General features: G+C 36.3%; 4 protein-coding genes across 4 annotated transcripts; 2 read left to right on the forward strand and 2 right to left on the reverse strand.

Annotated features, from left to right (window-relative positions):
• Positions 1 to 876: 876 nt before the first annotated feature.
• LOC123721299 lies at positions 877 to 1,509 on the reverse strand. The gene has a single exon (XM_045679603.1). It carries the CDS (start codon positions 1,507 to 1,509, stop codon positions 877 to 879), a length of 633 nt encoding a protein of 210 aa, XP_045535559.1.
• Positions 1,510 to 1,762: 253 nt separating this feature from the next.
• LOC106707618 lies at positions 1,763 to 3,108 on the forward strand. The gene has a single exon (XM_014502180.2). The coding sequence runs from the start codon at positions 2,113 to 2,115 to the stop codon at positions 3,070 to 3,072; it is 960 nt and encodes a 319-aa protein (XP_014357666.1). The 5' UTR covers positions 1,763 to 2,112; the 3' UTR covers positions 3,073 to 3,108.
• A 9,917-nt stretch (positions 3,109 to 13,025) lies between these two features.
• Positions 13,026 to 19,643, forward strand: LOC106717991 (SUN domain-containing protein 5-like). Its single transcript, XM_014511982.2, has 5 exons — positions 13,026 to 13,135; positions 13,239 to 13,294; positions 17,142 to 17,331; positions 18,306 to 18,423; positions 19,432 to 19,643. Exons 1-5 carry the CDS (start codon positions 13,026 to 13,028, stop codon positions 19,636 to 19,638), a joined length of 681 nt encoding a protein of 226 aa, XP_014367468.2. The 3' UTR covers positions 19,639 to 19,643.
• Positions 19,644 to 21,300: 1,657 nt separating this feature from the next.
• On the reverse strand, positions 21,301 to 23,772 carry LOC106718230 (40S ribosomal protein SA). Its single transcript, XM_014512264.2, has 7 exons — positions 23,673 to 23,772; positions 23,370 to 23,497; positions 22,948 to 23,181; positions 22,524 to 22,688; positions 22,124 to 22,285; positions 21,686 to 21,838; positions 21,301 to 21,455 (listed from the first exon to the last, which is right to left on the reverse strand). Exons 2-7 carry the CDS (start codon positions 23,466 to 23,468, stop codon positions 21,339 to 21,341), a joined length of 930 nt encoding a protein of 309 aa, XP_014367750.1. The 5' UTR covers positions 23,469 to 23,497; positions 23,673 to 23,772; the 3' UTR covers positions 21,301 to 21,338.
• Positions 23,773 to 23,896: the final 124 nt, after the last annotated feature.

A 23,896-nucleotide genomic window follows, 5' to 3' on the forward strand; every position in this document is an offset into this window, starting at 1 on the left:
CTAAATTTATCAATATCAATGAAACTATAGGTATTGTTAGTTTACTTATCAACGACTTTATTCCGCCTTTCGCGACCAAAAGCGGCCGCAGAATACCGTTCACTAAGAGATTTTCAAACCCTTTCATTTCACCGTTAGGAAACGAAGAAACGCCGAGTAACGCTAGAATTATGTCCATTAAACCTGTCGCCTTGGACGCAATTTTTGCAGTCGTCGGATGTAAAAGAGCGGTAAAGTCGAGACCACCAAATGGTACTTTAGCAGTGGATTCTTTTGTAGGTGCTATGTCTTTACTTTCTGATGGAACGTATGCTGACGGTGAAGAACTTGCAGTCTCTTCATAATCTGTTCGATGATATATACCATACGGTGAATCAGCTGCCTTCTCCGAGTCTCGAGCCATTTTCATTCTATCGTCTTCGGTACTTCTATTCTTACTTGTATTTTTTGCCTGGTTTGTGTCATTTAAACTAATTACTGTCCTGTTCACTAAATAAGAGCCAATCGAAGGTGTAGGCTGGTCGCTTGGCAGTGTATTCTGTTCACGGAAACTTTTTCTCATTGGGACGTAAAGCGCACCATCAAATGGTACATGGGGAACTGGACGCGGACGCACTTCATAATATGGTTGGAACATAACAGTGTTTCCAGTCACACGTAAATTACTGAGAAAATTTAATAAAATCACAGACGCCAAGAGATGTGCTAACAAATCCATGTTTGTTAATAAACTACTTAAATGTATTATTCAATACAATCATATTTATACTACATGCAATAAACATTTTTGCTACGTGCGTAATATAGGCATACCGTTAAAAAATCTGTACTAAGCGTTACGGTGACACGGTTTCATTATTTCTAAACGTTGAAACATCAGCTAATATCCACTCCAGTACTGCATTCCATTGACATACATTCCGCGACCTTGTCGCCTGCTAATGCGCTGAGTATACTTTTAGCGAACGAACTATCTTCTTCTATGTCATCTATTAGGGAAAATGCGACGGCGGTACCGACATTACTACTCCATCCCGCCGACGAAGACTTCTGTATCGCACAGGCGAACCTTTGTGAGCAATCAGTTATAATTCTCGATTTCATTCCCTTTCTTCTTTTCTTTTTAAAATATTTAATCATTTTCGATATCAACGGCCACAGTAAAAGCGCTTTCAAACCCAATTTAGCAATAATCATAACTATTATCGGGAGTAATAACAATTTTCCAGCTAATAACTTCACTAACATTATAATTGCAGCTGACAATATTATTTTGGCAGCACTCGATAGAATGCTCGCAAACGATGCGAGCGTATCTGGTTTCGGACACGACGTGTAATAGCCGGAATCGGTGTACGTTTTTCGTATATCGGGATAGTAGTTTGAAGAGCCCGTGAACAAATCCAGAAATGGAAACTGTTGGGAGTTGTAGGGTGGAGCTGTGCTCAGGCCATGTTCCTGAGCACAAACACGCGAAACAACAAAAATGACTACAATACTGGCGAACATGACTAAAAAAACTGTTACGCCCCACTTAACATTTCTCTTTTAATACCTCTGCCGTAAAATTCTAAAATTTAAATTAAATACGCGGGAACGAGCAATTACCTCGGTACACTTCGTAAAATCGAACAATCTCAAGGTCAAAGGCGTTTAGATACGCCATAAAATTACATTTTAAAATGAGTATGGGTGGGAATTACCGAGAGGAGGACGGTACCGGAGAGTACCGTCCGACCGTCAGTGACAGCGGTTTACCGGAAAATATTTTGCGTAAAAAAAAATAGTAAACAAGTGTTTTTCATTGTAAATTATACCGAGAAGTGAAGTTTAGTGTGATATCGATAATTGTTATTGTTATCCAAAAACTATACGCTCGATTTAACCACTTAAGTGCTTGTTATACGTGCGGGAACATTTCTTAGTCTACCGTACCTCTCCGATATAATTTTAATTTCTGATTAAGTGCAATTAAACCGTAGTGGCTACGTAATATTTTTGTAAAATAGTTATTAGTGGTCAAAGAATAAAAGTGTCCGCCTAAATTTCTAAAGAAATAAAACATTTTATTATTATATACAAAATATAAAGTAGCGCCATCTCTTGTCTGCAATGCCGAAGTGCCGTGCGTGTGGTAAATATACGGCTAACGCTGATTGTATACGATGTGCCAAGTGTACAAATGTGTATCACCGCGGCTGCAGCGGCGTACCCGCCGGGTCTACTACCCTAGGGTTCGCTTGCCCGAGCTGTAAGGCTAAACCCACGGATGATATCTCGGCGGAAAGCTCCAGCCCCGGTGAAGAGGTAATAGTCCCCGGAAAGGGCAAGGCTGATCATACCCGTATGCTTTTCGAACTCATCCAAGAGGTGAAGGGTCTTAGAACCGACCTGAAAGATACAAGAAATGAGATAAAACAGTTCAAGGAGGATCTACAAGCGTGCTGCAGTCGAATAAGTTCAATCGAGGAAAAGGTTCACGAGGTTGAAAAAAAACTCGAGACAAAAACATTCGCCAATGATCACCTCGAGAGTACGGTAGCCGACCTGAGGTTGCAATTGAATGAACGTGACCAAGAGTTGCTGTTAAACGATATCGAAATAGCTGGACTGCCAGAGGAGAGGAGCGAGAACGCCCTTCATCTCGCCAGCGTTGTCGCTGTAAAGCTTGGGCTAACACTGGAGGAGCGCGACATCGTGCACGCGGAACGGCGGGGAGCCGTGCGGCGCAACCGTGGCGAGGGCGAGGGCGCGTCGCAGCAGCCGCGACCGCTGGTCGTACGGCTGGCACGCCGCGCGCAGCGCGACGCCATGCTGCGCGCCGCACGTGTCCGCCGCGGCCTCTCCACTGCTGACATGAACCTCGCTGGAACGGTCAGGAAAGTTTACGTCAACGAACACCTCACGCGCAACAACCGGCAACTGTTCGGTAAGACCCGCGAGGCTGCTTCCCGTGCACAATGGAGGTACGTGTGGACAAAAGGTGGACAGGTATTTACAAGGAAGGATGATGGTAAGGTCGTAGAACGCATTCGCACCGAAGGAGATATAAACAAAATTTTTGGTCAATAATTAGTTTGGCTATAAGCAACGCTATAATAAATTATAATATCACAACACGTATATCTTATAAATTATCAGGCATTTATTACATTTATTTTATACATTTATTCAAAACTAGTAGTTATTACTCATTATTCAGATACTTAGATTATATTAGGCTTACAATAAATTTATTTTTTCTTATATACTATTTCAATTTTCTTTTTAATTATCATTTTTTTAAACTGATTAGTCTGCGTGCCGCCGATTTAATCATAATTAATTTTTGCCTATTCCTTGCTAAATTTTTCACCAAGTATACATTGGTCTTACATTTTACTAATAAGTTATATTTTATTTTATTTTTGTTTCACAACTCTTTACTACGGTGCAATATTATAATAGTAATATTAAACAACGTAAGCGCCGACGATCCATATGTAATTATTCATGCATCTATACGTTTTAATTTGCAAAGGCCTTATATTGATTGTTATTGTTGCATTGTGGAGAAATGTTATACTAACCACCACAAAGTTAACCTAACTAATCTATGTGAAGACGATTTATTCAAAATCAAATTTCTTTCATATAATGTGTATATTGCTAATGTTGTCTTTATTTTGGTCTCGCTGTTATGTTATAGTTTGTGTTATTGTGGCAATGCAGTCCGGTGGGGTCTTTGTTGTGTTTTCATTGTTCATTTGAAGTACTATCTATATAAGTACTTAAATAAATATGTAAGTGAGCGAACAACTTTATTATTTTATGATACTAGTCTAATTGGAATTATGAACGATATTTTTTTTTTAATTATTTTTAGGTATAGTTTTATTGTTTTTCTCGTTTATCTTTTACCATTTTACATTAAATTTGAGCAAATGTATTAGCCGGCCTTAAGTCATCTTTAAAGCTCGGTTTTCTCAACGTCGGCTCACTGAACACCTACTGTGAAGATTTTGTTGCGGTCGTGGAGCGCCATGCTATAGATGTTATGGCAGTGGGCGAGACGTGGCTACGTGCGGGCGAGGAGGGCAGCGCCCCGCGCCCCGCCGGCTACCGGTTGCTGCACGCGTCGCGCCCGCGCGCTGTGCGCGGAGGCCGGGGTGGGGGGGTTGGTTTTTACATAAAGCGCGGTATCAACGCTCACGTCTTTGCTCACCCCGTCGAACCATCGCTCATTTTCGTAGAACAAATGTGGCTAACGCTTAAGATGAACAACAAGATGCTTGCTATCGGTACCGCATACCGCCCACCGTGGCTTGACGTCGATTCATTTTTTGACGCAGTCACCATTTCGATAAACTCATTAGCGTTTTGTGACAGTATCATATTGCTTGGAGATTTTAACATTGATATGCTCCGTCCTAATGATGCGAAAGTTAACAAATTCAATACATTTTTAAACTGTTTGGACTTAGTGCAATTGGTAGCGTCCCCGACACACTTCACGGATCATAGCCAAACTCTTATAGATGTTATCTGTACTAATATCAGAGTAAGGCATATTGAGATAGAACCGGTCGCCCCCCTGAGCAATCACGCCCTGTTAACTTGCGAACTACTAAGCGAAAAGTCGAAAATACATGCGAAAAAAATTAATTACAGACCTCTTAAAGACATACCCTTGCAAGAACTTGATTTATTTTTAGATTCTGTAAATTGGGAAAAAATAGTCCTTACTCCGGACGTAGATCATAAGGTATGTCTCTTCAATTCTTACGTCACGTCTGTTTTTGATATATTCGCCCCAACGAAGACTTGTGTGTTTAGAGAACAAAACCAGCCGTGGATAACCAATACAATTAAAATAATGATGAGACTTCGGAATGCGGCCCATAAACGTTATTTGAAAACAAAGTTAGAATCACATAAAACATATTATAAAACCTTGAAAACCTTAGTTACCCACTCCATACACAATGAAAAAACGGCATATTTCAATCACAACGTTAATAATAATATTAAAAGACCAAAATTATTATGGCACAATTTAAAGTCGACTGTGCTGCCACCGAGGCAAGATACTTATTTACCTTCGCATTTGACAGACCCCGATAAAATTAATAAACATTTTTTAAACTTGCCTGGGCATCCATGTATTGATCAATCGTACCTGAACTATTTCGACGCAAATCGCTACGCTATTGGTGCATCCTTTTCCCTTCAACCTGTCAATGAGCTGATGATTTCCAAAATTATCACTAACCTTAAGTCGAATGCACTTGGCATTGACGGTATTTCACTTAAAATGTTACTTATGACATTGCCACACTCCCTTAAAGCAATAGTTTCCATCGTTAATTGTTCAATAACAACATCCACCTTTCCAAAACTCTGGAAAACCGCCCTAATCCGACCTTTACCCAAAAAACCCAACCCGCAAGAATTTAAAGATCTTCGTCCAATTAGTGTACTGCCGTGTATATCAAAAATTGTAGAAAAAGTAGTTTGGTTTCAACTTACAGAATATCTAGAAAATAACAATATACTACCTGAACTCCAATCTGGGTTTAGGAAAGGCCATAGTACAACCACGGCTCTCTTGGATGTTAGTGACAACATTATCACTGCTCAGGATAACGGAATGTGTACAATCTTGGTGCTTCTAGATTTTTCAAGGGCCTTTGATTGTATAGACTTATCCCTGCTTCTATCTAAAATGGCCTATTATGGATTCGATCCAGATACGGTCAGTTGGTTCCAAAGCTTCCTCACTGGCCGTAGTCAGTGCGTCGAAATAGTGCAGGAAGAGGGTCGGACGCAGCGTTCTGCTTATAGTACCCTTGAAAGAGGTGCACCTCAGGGAACAATCCTCTCTCCTCTTCTTTTTACTTTATATACAACAGATATAGTTAAGTGCATACGAAATTGTAAATATCACCTATACGCTGACGATCTACAAATTTATATTTCATTTAAAGCCACCGAATGGGCCTCCACCATACGATCACTTAACGAAGACCTTGAGAGAATACAGAACTGGTCCCAAAACAACTGCCTCGTCCTCAATCCCGCTAAGACTAAATATATCGTTTTTGGATCTAAGTATCAGTTAAATAGTGTACCTACAGACTGTCAGGTTAAGTTAGGGTCCGAGAGCATCGAGCGTGTTTACGAAGCCAGAAGCTTAGGATTGTACCTTGATCCAAACCTGCGCTATGAAAAGTATATTTCCGGAGTCATTAGGAGCTGCTTCTATAGGTTAAAAGTGCTGTACAAAGTTCGGAAATACCTCAATGAACAACTTCGCATACAACTGGTTGAATCGCTGGTACTGTCTAAACTGAATTATGCTGATACAGTGTACGGCCCTTGTTTATACGCTAAGACCGGAAAGTTAATTCAGAGGGTACAAAATGCATGCGCCCGGTTTTGTTTTTCTATACCGCCTAGAAGTCACGTTACGCCCTTTTTAAATGAGCACAATATTCTAAAAATCGAATATCGCAGAAAACTACACTTGGCGTGTCTACTTTTTCAGGTTATAAAGTCGCAGGCCCCTAAATATCTGTTCTCTAAACTAAAGTGGTCAAAAGGTAGATGCGCTGAGCGAAAGCAGCGGTTCCTGCAGCTCAGCACGCAGCGACACAAATCTACGGCGTTCCGAGGTAGTTTCCGCTACGCTGCTACCCGGTGCTGGAATAACATTCCGCCGCCAGTCAAGAGCGCGCAAACAAAATTAACTTTTAAAAATAAATTTAAATGCTTTCTCATGGAGATACAAAAAAGTAAATAACAATAACTTATTAATTAAAATGCGGATAACTAAATTACGAGTACTTATTGTAGAACCTCCATCGAATCTCTTTTTTTATTTTTTTTTTGCTTCCAATTTTTATTATGATAAATGGAAATACATTTTTTTTTATTTACGTTACTATATTATTATTATTATTTTTTTATTATTATTATTTTATTTAGCAGTATTAGCAGATGTACATACTATCATGATTATAGGTTGGTCTCGGAATTTATCCTAAAAACATTAGACTGCTCTTTAAATTGTAAAGGAATATTTATACTTCACTTATTTTATCACCTGCTGTAACTGACGTGCTGCGGAGTTCAAGGCTTTTGCAGAATATCAGTGTTTCTGCCCCATGGCAAAGAAACATACAGCTGAGCAAAGGCCCTATCTGTTCTGCATTGCAACGCTTAGTTATAATTTGTTTATTATTATTTTTAGTTTTTTTTTATGTACATTACTTTTCGTGTCCTTAGTTTTAATTATATTAGTGATCTTTAGGTTTTATTTTCTTTTAATGTTTTAATTGTATTATAAGTGTTGTAATGTCTTTGAACGGATTAAAAACAAAAAAAAAAAAAAAAAAAAAAAAAAAAAAAAAAAAAAAAAAGAATTATTTAAAAAAAAAAATGATTTCAAACTAAAAATTCTTTTTTGTTATATTTATTGTGATGAAAAATTTATTTATTGTTTTGCGAAGTGAGAATTGATCAATATGAATATTGTAATACGTGTAAATAAATGAATAAATTCATTTATTTTTATTTTTAATGATGTCTATTTCAATAGCGTGAACAATTTTTTAGGTGGCTGAATGTTGCAATTATCTTTGGTTTGTGTTTGTCATTGTAAAAGGCGGGAATAATAACGTCACTTTTAGTAAATTAATATCGAAATAAATTTGATGTAATAAATAGAAAAAAAATTGTTCAAGAACGTAAATATACTGCAAAATATATGGCGTAAAATAACTCGTGAAAAGATATAAACATAACCTATAATAAATAGAGATGGTATCAAGGAGCACTTGCGAGAAGGCTTGCAACAGCTCTAGTAGCAGTGATATATCGCAAAACAACATTATACCGCCATGGTGTTCCTCGGGTTAGTATATTTTTTATACGCTTGCTCTAGTTTATTAAAGTAACATATTTCTTAGCTGAATCATTGTTCTATTTTTTACCATAAGAACATAACCTAAAACTTTTAGCTTATATAAAAGGTAAAACACTAATAGAAATTGTATCTACCATACCCCTTCGAACTTTAAACCACTTAAAAGTGTTTTTACGCCAGCCAGTAGGCATACTCGGCTCATTTATTTCAAAATAAAGTTGTTGTTATTTGAAAGTTTAGCAAAAGAGAAATTGTTTCACAGTCATATTCCGCTTCCACCCAGTCAGCGTTGTGCAGTGACCCACTGACTTGTTTGTGTTTCCATTAAATAAACAACTGACTAAGAATATTTTATGAGAGGAACAGTTCGGCTGCGAAACTTGTGTTCGTTCGCATTTAACTCTTGTGTCCATGTTGTTATTAATTCAACGGAGTCTGGGTGACACGGACTTCGAAATATATTAATAAATAGTTCTAAATAAATTTTACAGTATAAAAATTAAATATACGAATAACTAGTGAATAGTTAATTCCCTAAGCCTACAGCCTCGCCGATTTTTATCATGATATCAATATATTATCTGTGTTGACACTTCTGTATACGACAGTCCAGTTCATAGTAACAACTAATATTTAAAGATCATAATTTTAATGATGGCTTATGATTATTACTTTTTATTTCTAAACTATGTATATTATACATTACTAGAATATTAGCGATTAAAAATACGGAGTAAAAACACAAAAGTTGTTCAATCGTATATTTTCGAATCATACTTATGAAGAGCTTAAGAAGTATTTATTCCATTAAATTGAGATCGTCTGAAGAATGTAATTCCCGCGATTATCATACTCAATCGAGTTCAGTAATCCTTCGAGAAATTTCTCTTGACTGACAAACCGAAACGGGTCGATCCAAATACGAAGAGCGGTATCGCCGGCAGAAATTATTGCTGGCTGTGCCTAATTCGAACGACCCAAAAAGCGATTGGACGCGACCGAACTGCTTACATAATGCAATTGGAGCGCGCCTCCCCACCTGCGATGCAATGAATAATGCCGGCCATCATTTACAAAGGCAACAACTATTCTTTTTTTTTAAACATTTTATACCAAAAATAGACAGTACCATTTAATTTTTTTTTTCAACTTAACGTCATGGAATAAAGTAAAGGAAACATTTTCGGTGCATTTAACCACCAACACAAACAGTGGGTTTCTGAGACCAAAATCTCATTATTTTTTCGGCATTTTGTAATGACTTTTTTACTATTATTCGTATTATGCGACAATCAGGCTAAGAAATAACATTTGAACCTCAACTCTACTTTGAATATTCCATGATCTTATATTTTTAATATTAGACAATAAGAAAAAAACTTATTTTTAAATGGGTCAAATTACACTAACTCCTAACCGCCTATTAACGTAAAAATAATACGACAGCCGAAAATATTATCCTTTAATTATTTTATGATTATAAATTGAAATCTTTCTTCTAAGATGATTCAAACAGCAAAAGCTGGCATTGTATTCGATTGGAATTTATCGAAGAACAATAATACATTACAAAAAGGATAAAACATATAGATTTGCTTGTAAAAGAAAAATATGAATAATGAATGGTCTTTCCTTCCGACCCCTGTTTCCCTAACAATATTCCTATCCCGTTTTCTATCAGGGGACATCCGTTGAATTTTTTTGAAATACTTCCCTCATTTTAAGAAACCCTTTACTACAAGAAATGGTTTATGTGCTGAATATCTGAAAAGTGTGTAACGTAGCTATTTCTAAATATAAAAACATACAAAGTGTCCTTTGTATTCAAAATCTAATTCCAAGACCACTTCTTAATGTCATTTAATGTCAACCATGTATTGTCATACACAAGCCAACCGAGGAGCACGTGCTCACGCTATTTTAGAGGAGACTAGGCCTTTTTTTTTTTTTTTATACAAGGAGGAATGCTTAATGCATACTCCGTGCCTCGGGGAAGACACGCGAGTTATGTGAGATTCTCTCCCCGAATGGGAGCATACCCACTAAACCTCCTTGTTCCCTCATGGCCATAGTGTGGGGCGCCACGGGATCGCGTGAGCTTGCCACCGCGACGCCCCACTGACCGCCCCGGGAAGGGGCCCTCTCTGCACCCCCGAAGGGGTGCTGCGCCCTTAGGCGCTCCTCAAGACGACACCGTGCAATGCAGGTTCGGAATCCCCGCCTCCCCCGCTGGTGCCGCCAGGGTTTATAGAGACCCACCTCTTGGCCCCCGTCTTGATCAAGTCAGGGGCCCGCGGTCCCGGTGATGGTATCAGGATTACGCGATGGGACGCAGGATCACACGCCATCGCATAACAGCTCTGCAAGCAGAGTGTTACCGAGGTCGTGCTCCCACGTCCCGACCGGCGGCCACGACCCAAGTGGGCCGCGCCACCCTCCACAATAGGCTTACCCTCACCTTTCGCTGCCCTGAAAAGGGCAGTTACTCAGCTCGGGTTCGCCGCCCTCTCTTGTACGGACCCACAAGTGGGCCCGCACCCTAACCTACCTTAACTAACTTAAACCTAGCCTACTCTAAACTAACCTTTAGGTTCGCCCTCACCTTTCCCTGTGGTACTCAGCTCGGGCTCACCTCCCTCTCTTTTGCGAGCCCACAAGTGGGCCCGCAGCCTAACCTAACTTACATAACTAACTAACCTAATAGACGCTCGCCCATCGGCGAGCGCCGCCCTCTCTTTTGCGAGCCCACAAGTGGGCCCGCAGCCTAATCTAACTTACATAACTAACTAACCTAATAGACGCTCGCCTTGTGGCGAGCGCCGCCCTCTCTTCTGCGGGCCCACAAGGGACCCGCAGCCTAACCTAGCTTACCTACTTAACCTACTTAACCTAGCTTACCCTAACTAACCTACCAGTGTTTGGTTCGCGGGGCCGAAGCCCTACCCCGGCAGAAGGCCGAGGCGTTCCCCTATCCACCACCCGGGGACGCGCCACGTCGGAGTTCACCTCTCCGCCCACTCGGACAACCGAGCAGGTCCGTGGAGAGGAGACTAGGCCTTAATCAAGTCCAATGCGGGTTGGTTTACTCCTTTGAAATTCTTCACAGATATGTAAACTATATCTTAATGTAATCTTAAACTTATCTTAAACTAGCTTTTACCTGCGAGTCCGTCCGCGCGGAATAAAAAATAGAAAACGGGGTAAAAATTATCCTATGTCCGTTACCTGGTTCTAAGCTACCTACCCACCAATTTTCAGTCAAATCGATTCAGCCGCTCTTTAGTTATAAATAGTGTAACTAACACGACTTTCTTTTATATATATAGATAAAAAATAAACAAGCTGATTTAACTACTCGTGTAACGCTCGCGTTGTGTACTCGTGTAAGTTTTCGAATAACATCTAAAATTAACTAGAACAATCTAGGTCTTGTCGATCTGATAACTTTATGTTTTTCTTTAAATGTTGAGCGTCCTCAGGCACAAAATAGGTGCCATAGACGAGTAAGACACAAGAAGAATTATATTTAAACTTGTTTGAAAAAATCTTGGCTTATAAAACAACCAAGATAGTTAAAGAAATAAAACTGTCGGATAAGTTTTCTAGACTTTGATTAATTTAAACGTAGACTGATGATAAAAAGAATAGTAACTTTAAACAATTTATTTAATAGCTCCAGGGTTTTCTAATCCCCTATCTAATTTTATATATTTAAATAATATAAATTGTATGGAGAAAATATAATACTCTCGGACAATCACTTTAGAAAATGTAAAAGAACCTTTGCCTATGTTTTCTGCACATTTTCTGCTCATATTAATATGATTTATATCATATGGTTTTGCTGTCATTGTCTAGGCGTGATATTTGTTTTATTGACGAACAATTTTTTTATTAAATCTTCCTTTAATTAAATATTTAAATTACGATACCATTACGAAAACAATTATATAAAATAGAAACTCAAACGTGATTATGTCAAATTTTTTAACAGGACGACTTTCGCGAAGGAAAAAACGAACAGAGTTCACTCCAGAGTTGTATATCCGCTCATCTTATCCACTTCACCAAAACATCTGGGAATATCTTCATGACGATAAAGACTCTCACAACTTTGTCTACAGTCAAACAAAACCTGCTAAAAAATGCAACAAACAACTCAAATATAAACACAAAAGATGCGGAAAAAACTTCCTTAAATTACTCATATTTTTCCTATTAGCTATAGGATGTACAAGTTAGTATTAATAATTTCAGTTTTTTTTTCACTAAATATTTTTACTGAATTTAATATTGTATTTATAAAAATTGTAGTGATTTTACAGAAGTACGATTTGTTAGAAAGCAAGGAATTAATACAGAAATTTATTAAAAAAACGAGCTTCATCTTTCGTAAGTACAAATACTGATTTTACTGACAATATTGCCTTTTACTAATTTTTTTAATAAAAATTCTAAGTATTAAAGTTTACTAGTTTCAACGTACAAAAGAGTTCTTATAATTAATTTTAGTTTCATCTAATTAAAAGCATTTCATATTTGAACTTCTAAAATCAATAGCGCTGAATGAGATAGCTCTCACTATATGATTAGCACCATCGAGGGATTGCACCCATGCAACTTTACATTAATGGAAATCTCCAAATAACTTTTTCTATAATATGTCTAAATATAACACTTTAGTTAATAATATTTAATATTAATTAAGGTAAATAAACCTTTAATCCCGCTGTATATTCCCGTTACAATACTTTTTGAATACAATGTCATCAATGTCAAATAATTCTAGTTTTTGTGTAGCCGAGCATTAGTTAAGAAAAAATATGCTACAATTTTAATTCTGAATGTATGTAATTTGAATAGTATACACTTGATTTTCTTACTCCATTACGAAGGGTCAAAGGATTAAAATTTAAAATAATTCACTTAGTAATGTTTAACATTTACTTAATAAATTTTAAAGAGAATAATTTAAGTCGCTCTGTGACTATCTCAACTCAGATATGCTAAGACGTTAGCATTAGTGGCTTACGCACAGATTTCTATGTAAATGGAGGAGCTTAAATTTTGATTTAGTACCCAGTTTAATATATCAGTGAATATAGAGTTAATGAGGTAGATGTTTGTAAATTATGCAGCGGGCATAGATGAGGCGACATCTGTCGACAAATGTCGCCGCAGGATGGGCCACTTAGCAGGAGAATTGTCACGGACTCAACGAGCACTCAGGTAACAGAGTTTTCATTACAGCTCTCGACGCTGGAGGCATATGAATTTAATTATTTTCGAGTGGCAACATTTTTTATGATAAAAATACTCTTCCTAATTACAGAGCGACGTTGAGATTGCGGAGAACGTTAATGCTCACCTCGCAAAGTTCTGTACCAGGTAAATTTATACATTTTTTTGAAGATATAAAGTTATAGACATGAGTCGCAGAATCGTATTTCTTTGTACTTTAATAGGAAATCGAATAATGTAAGCGATTGTTGGAATTCTATGTTTTCTTTAAATATTTTGAAGTCTGCTTTAAGTATTAAGATTCGTATCAGATCGCTGTGTCAAAAGTTGAAAAAAATATGTTACCTCTATTGTTTCAAGGAGAAAGTTAACAATGTGTTTTCTCAATGAAAACTCGTAGCAAAACACTTTTTATACATATTACTATACTATCATAATTGAGCCAATCTATTATTGAATATCAAACAACAAACAAGATGAAAGGCAAACAAGGAGGGTACGATATCAATGTTTGCGTTTATACTTATTTGATAGTATTTTTTTTATAATTCCCCTCGCGTTCGCGTGTATAACATTCGCGTCTATTATAAATAGAGTTGAGTTTAACTTAACGCTCTAAACATTGTAATTTTATGAACTTTGTGCTGATGTTTTTAGGCATAAGAATAAAAAAAAAACATTTCTTAAATCAATTCAAAGAAGACAGTATAAGTGCAATTATTATTGAACCGGAGTTCTTATGTTACACAATTACTACAGAATCGTTATAAATCTTCGTATTTATCTATTTCTTGTTAATATACTGTTCGTAAGAAACTTTTAACGTATTTGAGCTCTCATCATCAACCTGTGATCATGGCGCATGGAACTGTGCCGAAATATCCGGAACTCAAACAGCCTAACAGTGGTAAGAATCCCGTTTCTTACGAACAGTATTTTAGTAAAAACCACGAAAGTTTGAAGTTATACATTTCTTCTTAGCCGTTATTATTTGATTTATCTATTTTTTTCATATTAATTTATTAACCTATTATGTATATAATATGTTTTATAAAAAAATAACAAAATTTATTATATAAAAAATAATATACCACCGGCTGCGGAATCCCATGACTCAAGCAACCAGCGATGAGGGCCACAGATACAGGAACCTACTCACTATGCGTGCGGTTTCGTTTCTAAAATAACTGCCTTTTGTATCAGGGCCTTAATCCAAATATTTAGCGAGATGTCGATCGAATCTCTTCGCTATCAGTCCATTCACCGATGCGACTATCAGAATAATTTATTTCATTTTTATGTTTTCTATTCCTAGTATCTACAGCAAAGTAATTATAACATATTTTGATTTAATATAATCGTTTAATTAATACACAAATACGACGAAGACCGGCTTCAACTGATCTTTAATTAGAAGATATAAAAGAATCTTTTAAGTACTCTTCTACAAATGGTTTATGTTTCTGCGAAGTTAATTTTATTAAAGTATTTAGAAAAATTGTATTTATCCCGGATAATTTATTATACTATTAGGCAATATACACAAATTTAAAAAAAAAAAAACTTTTACTATATTCTTGTTAATTAAATGCCAAACTACTCGTCAAGACGATTCAAACGAGTCCAAACTTTTGTCATTTTATTGCGATGTTTCCAGTATCATCTTCCAGTTCCCTCATCACATCATCACCAAATCACAATCAGTAACCGGAAAGTAGATCAAAATTAATTTCCAAGATTTGATGACAAACACCGAGACAGGTGAAACTTATTAAAAGTTTCTAATAATTAAACAGTAACATTTTATAACGATGTAGATAATGTAAACACTAAAACCATTAGTGCATTAATACGTACAGAAAGTTATATTTGAAATCCAAACACATTTAGTGGTAGACATTGAGTCGGACTTCCTAGACGACACTGTTTACAGTTCTACGGATGGGCTTGACGTTTATCAGTACTCCGCCGCCGCCGCTCGGTAAATTCACAGAGCATATACCTAATTGCAATTTCCTGTGCCCCGGGCTTGACACCGCGCTCTCACACTAACATCATTGCAGTTTAAATAAACCAGTTAAAGATTATGAACATATTTTATTACATGTTTCTTGTCTCTGTAGATCGTTATTCTTAGTTTATGGGCTTATATATTTCAACGCATTAACATACATTGATTTTTATTTATAAAGATTTATATTTTTATCTTTAAAATATAAAAAAAACAAAGAAAATATACCTCTTCACACTTAACCCGATTTCACTACACCAATTCAACCGGCCGTTGAGCATCCGTGCTCGTGTCGGAGATATACGAGTACGATGCTACATACATAGCTGCACTATGGATAGCGGCAATCTGCATTGTTGTCAATTCTCTACAGTACTGGGTCTAGATTAAATTGGAGAAAGGATTTACAAACACATGTTTTCTTTTTAATCATATTAAATGTCTATAATTTAGAGTTCTTTATACATTGAATAAGCTTATTTAGGCCTTCGTTAAGAATATTACAGTAGCTTAATAATAGTGTGTTGATTAACTATCGGGTAGCTACATAATAGAGTTTGAAAACTATTAATTACCATAGTTTAATGCTTCAACTAGGTTGAAATGTTTTAAAAACATGCTTTATGTATGTGATAAATGTCAATTCAATGATTCAATTTAATAACCAACGTATCCAATTTTCCTACTTGCTCTCAAGTAAGTCTGGTCTTTGTGTGTAAGTATAGTTTATTGACTTATAGTCACATCTTTGCTTGTCTTCGATAGTTGCAGTTGAGAACTATATCTTAAGCTTTTACGTGCATTATATCGGTGAGTTTAGACTATCGTAGCACCTGTATTACAACAATATTGCCATCCTTGTTATTATTTTTGATAAAACAGAGATAATAAAAAACGTTCTCATAGATTTATTACGACAGCTCAAATGGCAGTAACAACAAAACGGGCTTCATCTTGCATTCATAACATGTTATATAATTTCTTAACTGGAGTCTTTTAATATTATTCATGTTTAATATACTTTGATAATTTAATTTTAGGGTTCTTCCATTACTTTAATAAAAACTCTCAAAGGAGCATCACTTTTAAAAACTTATAAAATCCTTCCTATAAGTTGGTCAGATTAAGCTTTGAAAGTCTGCGTAGCAACGCTTTAACGCTACTATTTGAAACTACGAGTACATAGTTCATAAATAGGTCACAAACTTGACCGGGTTACCCCTGTGTACGTTTTAACTACGTGAATTTAAAGACACGAGCACGCAATCAGAATAAAGTCATAGTGCTATAGATATTGCGAAGTTTACAACACCTTAAATAATTCATGTGTGTGAGTCATACTAACGGTTAACTGAATATAAATGATACTCCGCTGGCGCAGCGACCTAAAGTAGGTCTTGGCCTCCGACACAAGATATCGCCAAAGTCGCCTATCCTACACCGTACCCTGAATATTAATGATGGCTATACAATAACAATTACCAACTATATAAAAACTGGATTAAAATGCTATCAAAGTGAAAACACAACAAGGAATCAATTCTAGTAGCGGGTTTCGTTTGCCGAAACATCTAAATTAAATATTGAGATGTAAATATATTTTGCACAAATGTTTCGACCATGGAAATTTACTGTAAGTTGTAATGACGTGGGATAGCAATGCGAAGTCGACTTCGAATCGAATGAATGATTGCGCTGACTCAGCAGTCGCGGTATCGCCACTTCGCTCTTCTTGATCGACAGCTAAACTTACAAAACCCGACGCTTCCTGCAATCTTGATAGATTATGAGCCGACGGTAGCTACTCCGAGCTTCTTTGTTAGAAAAAAATATTCAAAAAACATTGGCGTTGGCATTTTTCTAGCTTATGTCAACAATCTGTAATGTGTAGCTACAGCTACAATGTTCAATGTTTCATTTGTACCAAGCATGGATGTTCTAGAAAAAAAAAGTGTTTGCCATTTCATCTGTTACTATTTACAGAATTCAGCGACAAAAGCGTAATGCAAAGAGGCTATGTAGCCGGAGCGAGGGCTTCAAAAAGCAGCGACACTAGGGAGTGGGGGGGCCGGGTCGCGCTGTGGGGGGTGCTGCCGCTGTGGCGCGCCGCCCCCCCGCCAGACACCGTGCTCTCGCTGCGCCCGCCCACACCAGCTGACTGCTGGCCTTTCAGGTGAATCACATTCCACATTACAATCACTTCTGTTATTACAACGTTAATCGTTCCCTTTGTTATATTCCATTCTCTAATGGCCGCTATCTTTCTGGTGCACTCAGTCACTTCATGTAGTTTTTTATACTATATTTACACTAAGCGACGCCCTTAGCACATCTTATGACTCTGAGTGCGACTATGAAACATCTCGAGCGGATACATTATGCTTAGTAAATAACACTTTAAAGAGAGACGTGCGTATCGAAGATGTTTTTGGTACTGCTACCTACTGCTCTACTTAGGCTTCGTATCTAAAAAGATCATATCCATGGCATCGAATATTTTCATACGTGTATAATTAACATTAAGTAATAACCCATGATCTTAGTTTCGGTATTACCATTTTTATTTATTTAATTACTAGCTGTCGCCCGCAACTCCGTCCGCGCGGTATAAAAAAAATCTCAATAAGTAGCCAATATGTTCTTCCAAACTATATTCTACATTTGTGCCAAATTACATCAAGATCAGTTGAGCCGTTCCGGAGATACCTTCTAAAAAAACATCTATTTATCCATCCATTAAAGTTTTCCCATTTATAATAATAGTAAGATTTTATTAGATACACAGTACAATCTTTACATAGTTGCACATTAATACAGTAAGTTTAAGAAACTAGGTAATTAAAAAAGGTGAGTGAACATTTTTACATCACAAGAGCACTTTTAAAAAGTCAATTAAAAACTACAAGGGAAATGGACGCTCGGTTCATCATCATCAGCTCACTATACGTCCCCACTGAGGGGCTCGGAGCCTACCTCAAGTTAGGGCTGACTGGGCCATAGTCAAAGGCAATAGTCAAAGAAGATCTGTTACTGTAACAGATTATAAAACTTAAAGCGAACCATTGTACTAGGAAACTTAAATCGAGTTAACTCGACTCTGAATCAGTTAGGTGTTGGAGCACATTATTGATGTAAGGTCGTCAACAGCGGATCACAAGGCGAAGTTGTTATCGAGTTAGCACGTAAAGCGAGACTGAGCCAGCTGAGTGTAGAGCACGTGCGTCCCGATACTGCCCGGAGCGCGCCCAAGAACTTCGTCCTATATGTAAGTACTTAACACATATGTACATTTAAAACTCAATCTTATCTCAATTATCATGTTATTTTAATTATTGTTTCCATGTTCTAATTGAATGTAGAGAACTCTAGATTTTTTTAAATAACCTAACTCTTGGCTATATGATCCCAACCTCAAAAGTTTTGATTTTATTTCTGGTAACTATTTTTTTTTATATTTCTACGGGTCTCAGTATCAATAAATAAAAATTTCAGTAACTTCCTTATAATTTTAAATTTAATAACACGAAAGAAAATAATATAATTCAGAAAAATTATTTGTTATAAAAATCTTAAATTGTCGTGTTATAAGTTTTTGTAGTCAAATTCTTGGATGTCATTTTACGTCCATTAAAATTTCAAACTATTTAATATTCTATTTGATTTAATATAGAACAATTTATTATAATCTTTTATGTCGTAATGGAATCGTCTCTACGGGTTATGTTTTAAACTAAAAATAATTATAGAAAGTTCGACGTCATTGTGAAGATTAAATCTTGAACTTTTCAACTGGGATGAAAATATTGAGATAAAATGCTTATCTCTTTGATTAGTTAAGAGACAGCGGTACTTGGATTTTAAATTAATTAAATGGCGCTTTTCTTTCACTTTACATTTTAATACAAATTTCCTGAGTTAAAACCAAAATCTTAAAAAATTACGAATGGCACTAAGGTACTAAGAATACTATCTCAACTAATATTTATATATTTAATGATTGAATCAGCTATCTCTATTATATGTGATATCTTTAGATAGGTACCTACCACAGGTACATACATAGGTATTATACCTACATGTTTTACAGATTTAGGTTTAAAAGAAACATTCGTTTAAAATAAATAGCGTGAATTTTCACTTATAGTGTAAATTTTTATGACTGTTTTCAAACCGAATATGAAATTACACAGGTATTCTACAGCAGATACTCACCACTATATTAGTAACAAAACATTATATATACCATTTTATATCAATTAAAATATTCATACAGAGTATTCTTGACAATACCACACGAGTGGAGAGCGCGCGCGGTTCCTACACTTACAACAGGCCCGCCAAACAATACTTCCCGCTAACCGCTAAGATTCCAGTAAGACGCGTCGCATTCACAGTACTCTCCAACCAGGGCAATGAAAGGTATACTTGTTTATATCGAGTACATTTGTATGGTACTCTTGAAACTAATCAAAATAATTAATTGTAAATACGTCAAGGTTATTAATAAATTCATATTACCGATAGCTAGTTTTTTTTTACTTTAATTTTAACAAAACATACTTTCTACCGTATACAGGGCGAATCGCCAAACTACCTAACCTAACTTTTTCATACTAAATCTACACTAAGAGGCCACTAAACGTCTCTATGAGTTATAGTTAGAGCCTGAAATTACTTTTATAGTTAGTATAAATAACATAGTAATCCAGTAATATAGTTTGAAAGGTAATAATCAAAGTTACATAAGGGACAGACTACAAACGATAAGAAGTAGCTAAGCTCGATTATTATCAGCTAAGCCTGTGTTATTCACGTAATAGCTTTGTAATGTTGAAAGAACTATTAAAACCCCGTCATTTAACTCAAAGTTTACCATTACAAATAGATTTTACCTATACAAATACATACCTATAATAGAGTAGTCTGGTTTTCAATAATAGTTCATGTAAGCACACTGGCCTAATTCTGGTCAGCCAATAATATGATACGTACATAACAGCAACGTCATTACCTGTGTAAGGAATGCTTCACAAATAGTAGACAGCTGGGTATGCAGACATAACTAGGTTTCGACTGCAAGTATACATACATACCGTAGTCTCGGTTTTATCAAATAAAATTTAAGGGATGACAATATGTGTAACACAAATTTCTGTGCAATAGAGTTTTGTGGTAACATTGTTGTCAATTTTCAAACATCATCGGACCTTTGTGAGATTCCGATATTAATTGCTTTAATTCCAGAATATCCGTTGGCGAGTTAGACGACGTTTCGTAACCCAAATTCAATCATTCAATATCGAACTTGGTCTTGATGCATTATTTAGTAAATACAACGCTAGCTTGTTTCGTATGTACTATGTGTGGTTACGTCGTGTTAAAGCTTTAATAGATTTGATCTTATTAAATTCTACTTCACACTTTTTTTTTACTGTAAGTCAAGTAGTTGTTTGTGTGAAAAAATTTCTTCTGAGTAAATAATCTTCATTTCAGCTAAGAATATTTTGGTCCCTATTCATTAAAATTAGCAATTCTGATATCTGAATTCTTCAAAAAATATTATTTATGGCAAATTAACATAACACAAAAGCGCAACAAAGCTCGTTTTCATTACAAACGAGTCTACTCTCGTCTACAAAGGATAAATTCATTATGAATAGTCATACCCATCACAAGTCCCCGGTTTGAACGTGCTGTAAAATATATTTCTGTATTTATAGAGTTTTTTTTCCACAAAAACTGAAACGTCGGCTTTATCCATACCAATATCCACAATACAAAAGTAAAATTACAGTAAGTAGCTAAATAGTATATAGTCGAACCTGCATTAGCTAGGGTCCAACGGGCCACGATATTCTTTTCGGTTATGGGAGTTACTCTCTACTATTGTTTGCTTTAAAAATTTTAATAATCTCGAAATGTCAAAACGCTTTGTCAATCGAATCTTTAGTAGTTTTTTATCATCTTTAATTTTAATTTACTACACTACTAAATGGCACAATCCCAAAACCTTTATTACTAATCTTCTTAAGTAGGCTAAAGGGCACCGATATCCAATGCCTTAAAAAATGTATAATAAAAATAACTTAAGTGAACCATAATAAACATTAAATTTTGTATTTCTATAAATAAAACAAAGGGATAGTTTTCAAATATATTTAGCGCAACAGATGTTGTCTATTATGAGGCGGTCCAGTCCTGTGCGGATCCTCCCCACGACGGTGTGGCGGCGGCTGCGGGAGCTGCTGCGGGCGTGGCCGCGGGCGGAGCGCCACTCGCGCCCCACTCGTCTTGTACCTGTTACAAAATATTACATTCATTACTTAACAAACAACTTAAACGACTTATTATAATATAAAAGTGAACTTCATTTCACTAATATTTAACCATATGAAATTGGACAATGATTTGGAAATAATTACAAAAAGTACACATATCAAAGTAAAACCACGATTTACTGTGAAGCATAGTTTAACTTAAAAAATCAAAGAAAGCATAAAACATTATCTTGAAATAACGTAATTTACCTGAGCAACCCAGTCTTCCTGTACTGCAGCTACTCCGAATGCGGGAGCAGCGGCGGGTGCAGATTCCTCAGCCCAGGAAACCACAGGCTCAACTGTCTCATTCCAGTCCTCATGCACTGGAGGTGGTACTTCAGGCTTGGCCGCAACAACAGCCTAAATGAAAAAATATATATTTCTTGTTTTAAAATAAATTTTAACAAATGCGAAAATAAAGCCAAAACACACTGCCACCAACTACTTACTCAATTGATTATACATAAAAATTGCAGTGGTACTGAACATGTTAAAAGCTATTTTGTGAGTTAAGTTTTTGCTAAAAAGCAGAGAAACTGAATGATTTGTACAGTAAGATAATTTATAAACATTACAAAAAAATTATTAAGCATTATTTAAATATAATGACAGTTGAGTGCTCTTAATAATTACCAATAATCTTACCTGTTCCTTAGCCTGTTGTTCCTCCTTTTCGCTTTCTTCAGGATCACGGTAGAAGAACAGGTCCACTACAACATCCCAACGCTGATCACGTGGGAGCACGCCACGCAGACGCAGAACTTCACGGGCCAAAAGCCACCACATTAAACCGATCGAGTGTGATGACTGAAATAATACAATTTTATGGCTTTTATCAAGTGTTTTAGCAGTGGGATCACATTAAATTAACATTAGTGGGCAGATAACATTTAGCAATAAATAAATACAGGTATGAAAATAGGTATATGACAAATGCCAATTGACATCTGCATTAGCAAATTCATTGCCTACCATTAATCAACATAGGAAGGGATGGACAGAAAGAGGATACTTTTATCTATAGGATATAGGATTTAATATTCACCTTGGTGTTGCATGGGATGGCAATGTCAACAAATCTGAGTGGTGAGTCAGTGTTACAGAAAGCAATGACTGGAATGTTGACATAGGAGGCCTCGGTGATAGGTTGGTGGTCCTGAGCAGGATCCAGCACAATCAGCAGACGTGGCTCCCTGAAGGCAGCTTGGATCTGTAAAGATACTCTTATTAGGCTTTTATAAAATAAAATTTATATTACAGTAAGTATTTACAATAATCAGATAAGTGTTAATCATTTTTCTTTTATAAGAAATCAGTGGTTCCTTAGTTTGTTTGTCATCATTTAAGTATACCTTATCTATGGTTAATTCACAAAATGATGATAACCATTATTCTCAATTTGTCATTATTTTCAGAGATGATTATCCTATTCAATACATGGTCTCAAATTTCTATCAAAAATAGCTTACCTGATTGGTGAAGGCACCAGGAGTAAAACGTCCAGCAATAGGTGTAGCACCAGTGTGCGCTGCGAACTTGAGTACAGCGCGCTGCCCGAATGGACGGGACGAGATGACGAACACATCAGCTGGGTTCTCAATTGCAACGACAGCACGAGCAGCTAACACGAGCTTCTCCCATGTGCGGCGCAGATTGATCACGTGGGTACCATCCGCACGGCGTTTGTAGACATACGCTTCCATCTACAAAAACAATTCAGTTTTAAGAAAAATGGCGCCATTTCAATACTGCAATCTTCAGTCACATGGTCGTTGTCAGTTGGGAGAATTGATCCTCAGAATTTTCAGATGATATAATGGAACGGATTCTCTTATCATCATATACATAATAAATACAACTTAAGTTAACTACGAGTATAAACCAAACTAACCTGAAAGTTGACATTTTCTGACCCAAGATGGGTTGTTGCTGCAAGCATTTTAGTGACATCTTCCTCGTTGAGGGCTAAGACATCTAATCCTCCCGACATCGTTGCGTTTATTGGAGTAACGATTAAACCTGAAAGCCAAAATTCGTCAACACCGGGTTTTCAAACACCATAACAAAAAAATAAATGTACTAAAAATATATTACTTTATGTTTAAAATAGAATTTGTACAATTCATCGTTGGTTTCGTGTGGGGAAATCGATAAAAGATTGCTATTTTTAATATAGATTTAAAAAATAACTTACGCGTGTAATGCCACTGGGAGGCGATTGGACATAAAAGAACTGTCAAATTGACTTTGACACGTTGTAGTTTTTTTTTCGTAGAGATGTGTTTAGTAATGCATAGATAAGAACCGGTAAGATGGCCAGCAAAGCAAAAAAAAACATTAAATATTTTCCCCTAGTAATATGTTTACAGTATGTACTTACAAGTATTGTTTTGTACGTATTAAGTAATTAGTAAGGAA

This window comes from Papilio machaon, chromosome 10, assembly GCF_912999745.1.
Source record: "Papilio machaon chromosome 10, ilPapMach1.1, whole genome shotgun sequence".
Classification (NCBI taxonomy): domain Eukaryota; kingdom Metazoa; phylum Arthropoda; class Insecta; order Lepidoptera; family Papilionidae; genus Papilio; species Papilio machaon.